General features: G+C 38.4%; 1 protein-coding gene across 3 annotated transcripts in view; it reads right to left on the reverse strand.

Annotated features, from left to right (window-relative positions):
• The window catches only part of EPS15 (epidermal growth factor receptor pathway substrate 15), a 163,027-nt gene that overhangs the window by 111,595 nt on the left and 38,032 nt on the right, over positions 1-13,400 (reverse strand). For all 3 annotated transcript variants that reach the window (XM_037021847.2, XM_073233918.1, XM_037021845.2), the window contains exon 2: positions 273-314. In XM_037021847.2, the coding sequence (XP_036877742.1) occupies positions 273-314 (42 nt within the window). The remainder of the gene's footprint in view (positions 1-272; positions 315-13,400) is intronic.

The raw sequence follows: 13,400 nt of genomic DNA on the forward strand, positions 1-13,400 counted from the left end.
TTCCTATTTGGCTTATAAATTAATTTGGATATTTTTATCTGATGAATACATCTAATGTTTACAGATTTTTAAAGATAGATATAGATATATAAGACAACTAAGTATTCAGGCTTAATTATCTTTCCTTCATGTTTTTGAAAGCTCATGTAAGCATTATGTACTCAAAGCAGGAGTTTATTTATTCAGTTGGCTGGTAATCTGCATGAATACAATCAAGAATTAAAAGTATATCTTATATTCAATCTAGAAAGACAAAGAAATAAAAATCTTACCTGTCTATAGTATTTTTCATATACAGGATTCCCACTCGATAACTAAAATAAATAAATAAATAAATATTAAATGCTATTCAGTAACTTGTATTGTTGCATTCAAATTCATTCAAATGATCTGAGAAACAAAGATAAATAAAATTAAAACATCCTTGATTTCAAAAAATTTGGTTTTGTTTCTCTGGCAAGGGTAGTGAATAAAGGCAGCCATATGGATTACTAAAGAGAATCAAGCAAACAAGAAATAAAACAAGAATTTTTAAATTATATTTGACATTAGAACTCTTCCTCATGCAAAATTTTACCCAGAAACCCAACACGTAACAAATTGGGGTGAAATGCTTTGGTTAAAGACAGCTGAAAGGGGGGGCGGAGCCAAGATGGCGGCGTGAGTAGAGCAGTGGAAATCTCCTCCCAAAAACACATAGAGCTATGAAAATATAACAAAGAAAAATCTTCCTAAAATAGAGACCACAGGACACAGGACAACATCCAGACCACATCCACACCTGCAAGAACCCAGCGCCTTGTGAAGGGGGTAAGATACAAGCCCCAGCCCGGCGGGACCCGAGCGCCCCTCCCCCCGGCTCCCGGCGGGTGGAGAGAAACCGGAGCGGTTTTTTTTTTTTTTTTTTTTGGCGAGCGCTTTTTGGAAGCCTTAGAGGGACGGGCCCCCGTTGCTGGGGAGGCAGGGTGGCGGGACCGGTGAGGAGGTGCCTGGGAACGGCGCCGGAGGACAAAGAATATCCCGCGTTTCTCCCTGCGAGACCTGGGGGCGGGTGCCTGAGACCGGTGCCTGAGGACGGAGGAGGTCGCGCGTTTTTCCCCTTTTTTTTTTTTTTTTCTCTTTTTGGCGAGCGCTTTTTGGAAGCCTTGAAGGGACGGGGACCCCAGTGCTAGGGAGGCAGGGCGGCGGGACTGGTGAGCGGGTGCCTGGGACCGGCACCTGAGGACAAAGAATATCCCGCATTTTTCCCTGTGGGACCGGTGGGTGGGTGCCTGAGACCAGCACCTGAGGACGGAAGAAATTGCGCGTTTTTCCCCTTTTTTTTCTCTCTTTTTGCCGAGTGCTTTTTGGAAGCCTTGAAGAGACAGGGACCCCGGTGCTGGGGAGGCAGGGCGGCGGGACTGGTGAGCGGGTGCGTGGGACCAGTGCCTGAGGACAAAGAATATTGAGCGTTCCTTCCCTGCGGGACCGGTGGGTGGGTGCTTTTTGGAAGCCTTGAAAGGACAGGGACCCTGGTGCTAGGGAGACAGGGCAGCAGGACCAGTGAGCGGGTGCCTGGGACCGGCACGTGAGGACAATAAAAAAAAAAAAAAAAAATCGCTTGTTTTTTCCTTTTTTTTCCTTTTTTTTTTCTCTTTGTTTCTGTTCCCTCTCTCATTGTTGCTGCTGTTGTTTTGGTTTGGAGAGTGCTTTTTGGAAATTTTAAAGGGGCAGGACAGGTCACTTAGACCAGAAGCAGGGAACCTGGGGATCTCTGGGCACTCTAACCCCCTGGGCAGCAGGGAGCACAGAGGCCCCTTACGGAGATAAATAGCCTCCTGGCTGCTCCCCCTCCAACGGGGCTCCACCATTTTGGAGGAACAGCCCCAGCCAGGCCAAGCCCACATCAACAGCGGAGATAAACCCCAAAGCAACTGGGCAGGAAGCAGAAGCCCTGTCTGCGCACAGCTGCCCAGCACAAGCCACTAGAGGTCGCTATTCTCCCAGGAAAAGGCTACAAACCAACAAGAAGGGAAGCTCTTCCAGCGGTCACTTGTACCAGCTCTGCAAACTATCTCTATCACCATGAAAAGGCAAAACTACAGGCAGACAAAGATCACAGAGACAACACCTGAGAAGGAGACAGACCTAACTAGTCTTCCTGAAAAAGAATTCAAAATAAAAATCATGAACATGCTGACAGAGATGCAGAAAAAAATGCAAGAGCAATGGGATGAGATGCAGAGAAAAATGCAAGAGCAGTGGGATGAAGTCCGGAAGGAGATCACAGATGTCAGGAAAGAGATCACAGAAGTGAAACAATCCATGGAAGGATTTATAAGCAGAATGGATAAGATGCAAGAGGCCATTGAAGGAATAGAAGCCAGAGAACAGGAACGTATAGAAGCTGACATAGAGAGAGATAAAAGGATCTCCAGGAATGAAACAACACTAAGAGAAATATGTGACCAATACAAAAGGAAAAACATTCGTATTATAGGGATACCAGAAGAGGAAGAAAGAGGAAAAGGGATAGAAAGTGTCTTTGAAGAAATAATTGCTGAAAACTTCCCCAAACTGGGGGAGGAAATAATCGAACAGACCATGGAATTATACAGAACCCCCAACAGAAAGGATCCAAGGAGGACAACACCAAGACACATAATAATTAAAATGGCAAGGATCAAGGACAAGGAAAGAGTTTTAAAGGCAGCTAGAGAGAAAAAGGTCACCTATAAAGGAAAACCAATCAGGCTAACATCAGACTTCTCAACAGAAACCCTACAGGCCAGAAGAGAATGGCATGATATACTTAATGCAATGAAACAGAAGGGCCTAGAACCAAGGATACTATATCCAGCACGACTATCATTTAAATATGATGGTGGATCAAACAATTCCCAGACAAGCAAAAGCTGAGGGAATTTGCTTCCCACAAACCACCTCTACAGGGCATCCTACAGGGACTGCTCTAGATGGGAGCACCCCTAAAAAGAGCACAGAACAAAACACACAACATATGAAGAATGGAGGAGGAGGAATAAGAAGGGAGAGAAGAAAAGACTCTCCAGACAGTGTATATAACAGCTCAATAAGCGAGCTAAGTTAGGCAGTAAGATACTAAAGAAGCTAACCTTGAACCTTTGGTAACCACGAATCTAAAGCCTGCAATGGCAATAAGTACATATCTTTCAATAGTCACCCTAAATGTAAATGGACTTAATGCACCAATCAAAAGACATAGAGTAATAGAATGGATAAAAAAGCAAGACCCATCTATATGCTGCTTACAAGAAACTCACCTTAAACCCAAAGATAAGCATAGACTAAAAGTCAAGGGATGGAAAAACATATTTCAGGCAAACAACAGTGAGAAGAAAGCAGGGGTTGCAGTACTAATATCAGACAAAATAGACTTCAAAACAAAGAAAGTAACAAGAGATAAAGAAGGCCACTACATAATGATAAAGGGCTTAGTCCAACAAGAGGATATAACCATTCTAAATATATATGCACCCAATACAGGAGCACCAGCATATGTGAAGCAAATACTAACAGAACTAAAGAGGGAAATAGACTGCAATGCATTCATTGTAGGAGACTTCAACACACCACTCACCCCAAAGGATAGATCCACCGGGCAGAAAATAAGTAAAGACACACAGGCACTGAACAACACACTAGAACAGATGGACCTAATAGACATCTATAGAACTTTACATCCAAAAGCAACAGGATATACATTCTTCTCAAGTGCACATGGAACATTCTCCAGAATAGACCACATACTAGCTCACAAAAAGAGCCTCAGTAAATTCCACAATATTGAAATTCTACCAACCAATTTTTCAGACCACAAAGGTATGAAAGTAGAAATAAATTCTACAAAGAAAACAAAAAGGCTCACAAACACATGGAGGCTTAACAACATGCTACTAAATAATCAATGGATCAATGAACAAATCAAAATAGAGATCAAGGAATATATAGAAACAAATGACAACAACAACACTAAGCCCCAACTTCTGTGGGATGCAGCGAAAGCAGTCTTAAGAGGAAAGTATATAGCAATCCAGGCACACTTGAAGAAGGAAGAACAATCCCAAATGAATAGTCTAACATCACAATTATTAAAACTGGAAAAAGAAGAACAAATGAGGCCTAAAGTCAGCAGAAGGAGGGACATAATAAAGATCAGAGAAGAAATAAACAAAATTGAGAAGAATAAAACAATAGCAAAAATCAACGAAACCAAGAGCTGGTTCTTTGAGAAAATAAACAAAATAGATAAGCCTCTAGCCCAACTTATTAAGAGAAAAAGAGAGTCAACACAAATCAACATAATCAGAAATGAGAATGGAAAAATCACGACAGACTCCACAGAAATACAAAGAATTATTAAAGACTACTATGAAAACCTATATGCCAACAAGCTGGAAAACCTAGAAGAAATGGACAACTTCCTAGAAAAATACAACCTCCCAAGACTGACCAAGGAAGAAACACAAAAGTTAAACAAACCAATTACAAGCAAAGAAATTGAAACAGTAATCAAAAAACTACCCAAGAACAAAACCCCGGGGCCGGACGGATTTACCTCGGAATTTTATCAGACACACAGAGAAGACATAATACCCATTCTCCTTAAAGTGTTCCACAAAATAGAAGAAGAGGGAATACTCCCAAACTCATTCTATGAAGCCAACATCACCCTAATACCAAAACCAGGAAAAGACCCCACCAAAAAAGAAAATTACAGACCAATATCCCTGATGAATGTAGATGCAAAAATACTCAATAAAATATTAGCAAACAGAATTCAACAGTATATCAAAAGGATCATACACCATGACCAAGTGGGGTTCATCCCAGGGATGCAAGGATGGTACAACATTCGAAAATCCATCAACATCATCCACCACATCAACAAAAAGAAAGACAAAAACCACATGATCATCTCCATAGATGCTGAAAAAGCATTTGACAAAATTCAACATCCATTCATGATAAAAACTCTCAGCAAAATGGGAATAGAGGGCAAGTACCTCAACATAATAAAGGCCATATATGATAAACCCACAGCCAGCATTATACTGAACAGCGAGAAGCTGAAAGCATTTCCACTGAGATCGGGAACCAGACAGGGATGCCCACTCTCCCCACTGTTATTTAACATAGTACTGGAGGTCCTAGCCACGGCAATCAGACAAAACAAAGAAATACAAGGAATCCAGATTGGTAAAGAAGAAGTTAAACTGTCACTATTTGCAGATGATATGATACTGTACATAAAAAACCCTAAAGACTCCACTCCAAAACTACTAGAACTGATATCGGAATACAGCAAAGTTGCAGGATACAAAATCAACACACAGAAATCTGTAGCTTTCCTATACACTAACAACGAATCAATAGAAAGAGAAATCAGGAAAACAATTCCACTCACCATTGCATCAAAAAGAATAAAATACCTAGGAATAAACCTAACCAAGGAAGTGAAAGACTTATACTCTGAAAACTACAAGTCACTCTTAAGAGAAATTAAAGGGGACACTAATAAATGGAAACTCATCCCATGCTCATGGCTAGGAAGAATTAATATCGTCAAAATGGCCATCCTGCCGAAAGCAATATACAAATTTGATGCAATCCCTCTCAAATTACCAGCAACATTCTTCAATGAATTGGAACAAATAATTCAAAAATTCATATGGAAACACCAAAGACCCCGAATAGCCAAAGCAATCCTAAAAAAGAAGAATAAAGTAGGGGGGATCTCACTCCCCAACTTCAAGCTCTACTACAAAGCCATAGTAATCAAGACAATTTGGTACTGGCACAAGAACAGAGCCACAGACCAGTGGAACAGATTAGAGACCCCAGAAATTAACCCAAACATATATGGTCAATTAATATTTGATAAAGGAGCCATGGACATACAATGGCAAAATGACAGTCTCTTCAACAGATGGTGCTGGCAAAACTGGACAGCTACATGTAGGAGAATGAAACTGGACCATTGTCTAACCCCATATACAAAGGTAAACTCAAAATGGATCAAAGACCTGAATGTAAGTCACGAAACCATTAAACTCTTGGAAAAAAACATAGGCAAAAACCTCTTAGATATAAACATGAGTGATCTCTTCTTGAACGTATCTCCCCGGGCAAGGAAAACAACAGCAAAAATGAGCAAGTGGGACTACATTAAGCTGAAAAGCTTCTGTACAGCGAAAGACACCATCAATAGAACAAAAAGGAACCCTACAGTATGGGAGAATATATTTGAAAATGACAGATCTGATAAAGGCTTGACGTCCAGAATATATAAAGAGCTCACACGCCTCAACAAACAAAAAACAAATAACCCAATTAAAAAATGGGCAGAGGAACTGAACAGACAGTTCTCCAAAAAAGAAATACAGATGGCCAAGAGACACATGAAAAGATGCTCCACATCACTAATTATCAGAGAAATGCAAATTAAAACTACAATGAGGTATCACCTCACACCAGTAAGGATAGCTGCCATCCAAAAGACAAACAACAACAAATGTTGGCAAGGCTGTGGAGAAAGGGGAACCCTCCTACACTGCTGGTGGGAATGTAAATTAGTTCAACCATTGTGGAAAGCAGTATGGAGGTGCATCAAAATGCTCAAAACAGACCTACCATTTGACCCAGGAATTCCACTCCTAGGAATTTACCCTAAGAACGCAGCAATCAAGTTTGAGAAAGACAGATGCACTCCTATGTTTATCGCAGCACTATTTACAATAGCCAAGAATTGGAAGCAACCTAAATGTCCATCTGTAGATGAATGGATAAAGAAGATGTGGTACATATACACAATGGAATACTACTCAGCCATAAGAAGTGGAAAAATCCAACCATTTGCAGCAACATGGATGGAGCTGGAGAGTATTATGCTCAGTGAAATAAGCCAAGCGGAGAAAGAGAAATACCAAATGATTTCACTCATCTGAGGAGTATAGGAACAAAGGAAAAACTGAAGGAACAAAACAGCAGCAGAATTACAGAACCCAAAAATGGACTAACAGGTACCAAAGGGAAAGGAACTGGGGAGGATGGGTGGGCAGGGAGGGATAAGGGGGGGGAAGAAGAAGGGGGGTATTAAGATTAGCATGCAAGGGGGGGAGGGAGAAAGGGGAGGGTGGGCTGCACAACACAGAGAGGACAAGTAGTGACTCTACCACATTTTGCTAAGCTGATGGACAGTAACCGTAATGTGGTTGTTAGGGGGGACCTGATATAGGGGAGAGCATAGTAAACATAGTATTCTTCAGGTAAGTGTAGATTAAAAATTTAAAAAAAAAAAAAAGAAAGAAAGAAAGAAAAGGGGGATTACTCCTTAACAGGATAAAACTATTGGTAAATCAAAGATCAACGCATGCTTTAAATATCCTTAATGTTGATCACTTAAAGGGTGTCAGATGATCAACTATGGAGGTACTCTTTTCTGATAATATTCCTTTCTCTTAATTAAAAAAAAAAAAAAAAAAGCAGTTACTGTGTGCTGACCTCCAATGAGTTCTGCACAGTGGTATAGAGGGCATGTCAAAGTGTGGGCAAAGGGTCTGTTTGTTTCTACGCAGAAGATCAAGGCCTAGCTTGGATACCCAGATAATGAACTAAGATACGATATGAGGAGGAGCTTCCGGCATCAGCACTCTCTGGAGGACTCGTGCCGGGGGATGATCATCAAAAAGCCTCCACAGGGATCCGGACGATGCTGCGGTTGTGGCTGCATCCAGCCCACCGTCTCCTGGACTTGTCATAAGAAGGAGGAGGGAGATGTCTAGGCTGGCATGTGCATACAGTGAGACAACGAATTTGACTGGATCTGTACTGTTGGAACTCAACCAGGAGTTGGGAGGGGTGCAAGTTGTAGCACCCCAAAATCTCATGACTATAGACTATCTATGGTTAAAAGAACATATGGGATGTGAACTGATCCCAGAAATGGGCTGCTTTAATTTGTCTGATGGTTCAAGTACAGTTGGACAATATCCATCATATCATAGATAAATTTTCACAAATGCCTAGGGTGCCTAAATGGTTTTCTTGGCTTCACTGGAGATGGCTGGTAATTATAGATTTGCTTTGTTTATGTCACCGTATTCCTATTATGTTAATATGTGTGTGCAAATTAGTTAGTAGTTTAAAACCTATACATACTTAAGGTACTATACAAGAAGATATGTCAAAGAAATAATCAATCCTCCCAAGTTTCCTTCATATACTACATCTATAGCTTTTCTTCTTCCTTCCTAATTACAAACCTTAAATATAGTTCGTGCCTCATATCGAATTTACCGAGTATCATAATTCCTCCAGGTGGTAAAGATACCTCGAGACAAGTGCTGGGCATAGAAGCCACAGGGCATAAATCTGCAAAGAAGTAAAAAGCTAACCTTTGCAAACAATATGGCTTCTCTCTCACTTACCAACTTTACATTTCCCTGTATGGCCCCGGAGGATGACTGGTTAGCCAGAGACGGGTAAGATTCCTCAAGGGAGGAACAACCTAAGACAGGCACAGTCGCAGGGGGGCCATCAGGTGAGAATTTGGGGATCAACAGAGGTGAGGCTCAGAACCTCACCCCCCCTGCTTTGAGAGAAATCTTCTGCATCCGTGGATGTCTTGCTGCCCTTGTCTAGCCTGGATTAATACTTAGTCCATAGGCACACACCTGATCATCTGATCATCTATATTTGCCTTCTTACAGCACTAAACTGTGTTTTCTACCTTTATCTTGCATGTACCTACCACTTCAGCATTTTATTAAAAATAAAAATAATAATAATAATAGGAGAAATGTGGGATCAACATATAAATCAAGTACAAAAATCAAATGAATATTCATATTTGACCTGATGGTTTATAGGTCATATTGCATGATCAAGGCTGAAAGTTTCTGTGATGACTGCCCTTGTACTGTTCACCATGTAAGAATTTATTCACTCTGTAAGAATTCGTTCACCATGTAAGAACTTGTTCGTTATGCTTCAGAAGATTGGAGACTGACGAGAATTAGGCTTGAGATGGATTAATGATTGTACATTGAGCATTGACCCCCCTATACTGAATTTTATTGTTGTTAACAACCATTTGATCAATAAATATGAGAGATGCCCTCTCAAAAAAAAAAAAAAAAAAAAAAAAAGACAGCTGAAAGACCCAAATTCTTAGGCATTCATTCTCTCTACCCAAATAAATACACAAACTGATATACAAAAAGATGTTATTGATACCATCAGATCTGAAATGCTTGTAGGCAGAGAGTGCCATTCAATTTATACTACAATTCAAAGGGTTCCTTGGTCAGCTAATGGATAGATTCATTACCTTGCCTAAAAGGCAGCTTAGGAGTATCAATGTTCGAAGGCTCAGGTTCACCTGCACATGAAAGTGTATGAGTATTCTAGAACCAGGAAGGGAGTCCAGGAAAGCTTCATGGGGTGACATCAATTCAGGAATGTGAAGTATTGGGCAGGGGTTATTCTACACAGAGGTAATGGCACGCACAAAGGCATGTAAGCTATAGAAGGCTCTGTTAATGTTTGAAAAGAATAGCAAGGAACTCTAATTGTAACCGGAATTGGAGATAAGGTTGTGAAATTTTGTAGAAGACAACTTATGAAGGGCTTCATCTGGCATGGTAAAAATAAAGAAAGTAAGGATGGAAAAAGGGAACAAATTCAATAATGTTATTAACTTAGTATTAGTTCTAGGTGATTCTTTATATCTGAAGAGGGAAAGTAGAATGGAATGTAGCAGGCAACTTACGAAATAATTTTAATGGCCCAGTAGAAGACTTGAACACTGACAATGACAGAAAAGAATGGGATAGTCTGAAGAAAAGTTAGTAAGATAGATTTGACAGGTCTCATTAAGTAGACAAGAGGCCAGGGAAGTCTTAGTCAGAAATGCAAAGATAAGCAGGGGGAAAATATTCAAGTTTCAAGGTTGGTCCTATAGTCTTAATGGGTACAAAACTAGATTAAGAAACCAATATTCATTGAGTGCCTACTCTGAGAACACATTATGCTAACTGCTTTATAAATACTACTGTACTAAACCTTTGTGAGCCACATTCTCAACCCAATTGGCAAATGAGGAAACCAGGTGTGAGGGTTAATTTTATGTGTCAGTTTGGCTAGGCTAACCCAGTTGTTTGGTCAAACACCAGTCTAGATGTTACTATCAAGGTATTTTTTTAGATGTGATTAACATGTAAGTCAATAGGCTTTGAATAAAACAGGTTACCTTCCATGTCAATGGACCTCATCCAATCAGTTGAAGACCTTAAGAGAAAACACTAATGTCCCACAAAGAAGGAATTCTGCCTCCAGAATGCCTTCAGACTCACCTGTAACATCAATTTTTCCCTGGGTCCCTGTAAATTTTGTACTTGCCAGCCTCCACAATCACATGAGCCAATTTTTCAAGATTAATCAATCAGCGTGTGTATATATCCTATTGGTTCTATTTCTCTGGAGAACCCTAATACACCTAGTCTGAGAGAGGTCGCTTGTTCAAGTTTTACATAGTGAGCCTGGACTTTAAAGCTGTTCTATCCCATTTCATGCTCCTTCACAATACCATGCTACTTCTCATATGCCCTGGGTTGCTCAGGACAGCGTTGATTTATAGTATTGTCCCATTATGTCATCTAATTTGCCATTTGTCTCAAGATTCCCATTTTCTTTTTTTCCTTTTTTTCTTTATTGAAGTATTGTTGACATACAATCTTGTATTCGTTTCAAGTATATAATACAGTGATTCAACAGTTACCCATATTATTAAATCTTATCTGTCAATATAGGAAGATGTTAAGGAATCATTGACTATATCCTGCATGCTGTACTACTATCTCCATGACAAACTTACAGTATGATTGAGAACTTCTGTGCCCCTTTTATCCCCCTCACCCTCCTCACCCACCCACCCCAACCTCCCCAACAGTAACCACCAGTCACTTCTCAGTGGCCATGGGTCTACTGTTATTTTGTTCATTTTGTTTTGTTTTCTTTTTAGATTCCACAAATAAGTGAAATCATATGGTATTTGTCTTTCTCTGCCAACATATTTCATTTAGCATAATAACCTCTAAGTCCATTCATGTGGTTGCAAATGGCAGATTTCTTTTTTTTATGGCTGAATAGTCCATTGTGTATACACATACCACATCTTCTATATATATTCAACTACTGATGGAGATTTCTCATTTTCTTAAATGAACTATTGTTATTAATCACTACATTAAAATAAACCAAGATGGATGTAGTATACCTCTACTGTAAACATCTAACTTCTGGCCAAAGTATTAACTAGTAGCATGTAAGTGTTTAACCACTTGAACAAGTAATGAAACCTGAAAGAGGACTAGGGACAATTCCATCTTTTCCTGATTCTTCACAGATAACAACATGACTAACACCTTCTTTTCAATGACAGCATGCAGAAGACTCACTGAAAGGTATTCTCACACACAAGCAACCACGGACAATTAACTCCTTATAGTCTTGAAAGATAGTGGAAGAAGTATTTGACACTGATGCTCCTGCTGCATATCTGGCATGCTAATCAGTACAGTGACATGTCCAATGACCTGCAGCATGCACCAGGCCACTGGCCAGTTAAGACAATGGGAAATTACAGGTTAGGTGCAAATGAAGTATGTGTAAGGTGTCAATAAATAGTCTGAAAACTCTTGAGGTGTTTTCGTGGTTTTGTCATTTATTGTGTGGGATAATTCTCCAACTGTTCATTTATTTTGTTATTTGGCAATAAATTTTTATTATCTAATAAGCCATTTCAAGAGCAATGAGCTAAAAGAAGAAATTGCATGTTTACAAAAATTAAGTACTGAATTTTCACTTCTCTAGAAAATGGACACAGGCAATTTGCATAAAACTTTTGAGGCTTATTTCTACTTACCATGGCGCTTTAAAAATATCATTAATGAATTATCTGCAACTGTCAAAATCTACAAATGTACTGATATATCCACAGTTAAAACTTAAAATGGTATTGAATACAAAAATATTTTAAGATGGCAATATGTGTGCTCTACTTGCAACCTGTCATCAGATTTTAAATGCTGGAATCTGTAATAGTGACTTTATAACAAGTTCTGTAAAAGTTGGTTGCATATTATTCAAAATCAGCTGGAAATCTTCAATCAAAATTAAAGTTCAATGAATAAAGTTCAAAAAAAACTTTAGCTTTTGAAGCCTTTAGCAAATATCAATTATTATAAACAAAGTTTACCAAGACATTGAAGCATATCCCTAAAGCACAAGAAGAACTAAATAAATTAAATGATGACAGCTCAAATAATATACAAGAATTAATTTTGAAATTCTATAATTACACTTGGTAATGAATTATAGTTTCATCCAAAACAATCTTCCTATTTTTAACTAGATATATTATATTCTGCACTGGAATTAAATGAAATTACAGAAAGCCTAAATTTAGTGGAACATGTAAAATAATCATAAATAGGCACAATTTATATGAAATGATTTGTCTTATAAAAGTATTTGTCAAAGAGAGTACCTTTAACAGAGGCAAGAAGACACAGTCTGTGAAAATATTGGGGCTGATAAATTTTTAGTTTTCAATAAGAAAAAAATTAGAATTAGGAGTATTCTCAACTTAGCAAAATTTTTCCAGAGCTAACTAGGTACATCACAACATATACAGAGTATATTAGTAATTAAAAATACTATTGGTTGTAGACAAGTCAATAGTTAAGAGTTAACAACCACAAACAATAAAATGTAACTCTGAAAAGTACTGCAGTTTTATGAAAATATTAAAACTAGTTAAACTGTGTTGGAAAATAGTTACATTGTTCAGCAAAGTATTAGTGACTCAATATTAGAAACAAGTATGGCTAATAAACTGATATTACTACCAAGAATAACTATTCTGTTTGTATTTTTTAATATTCTGATAATCATTGTAAAGACTTTAATTGTTGAACTACAGACAAATGTTTTAGGAAATTTTATTTTTGAAATCAGACTTTGAATAGAACTATTTTACTGATCTCCATGTAATAAAACATTTTGATGGCCAAAAAAATTAATATTTCAGAAAAATTTTAGAATTTTAATATTTGTGGTGTTCCTTTCACTTTCAAAAATGTCCCAGTTTGAATGAAAAAGTATGTATTTACTTACAGACAAGGATGTACTTTGCTAGAGAAAGCAAATGGAATATATTCCATCAATAATGAAAAGTTAATTTTTAAAGACAATCCAGTTGAATTTTTAGTACTCGGAAAAAAAGTATCCTCATATATAGTAAGAAATTCTGAGCTCCAAACTGTACTATATTAATCATTGCATTGCAGACTCACTGGTTACTACATAAACACATTTGA

Source organism: Manis javanica, chromosome 4 (assembly GCF_040802235.1).
Source record: "Manis javanica isolate MJ-LG chromosome 4, MJ_LKY, whole genome shotgun sequence".
Lineage (NCBI taxonomy): Eukaryota > Metazoa > Chordata > Mammalia > Pholidota > Manidae > Manis > Manis javanica.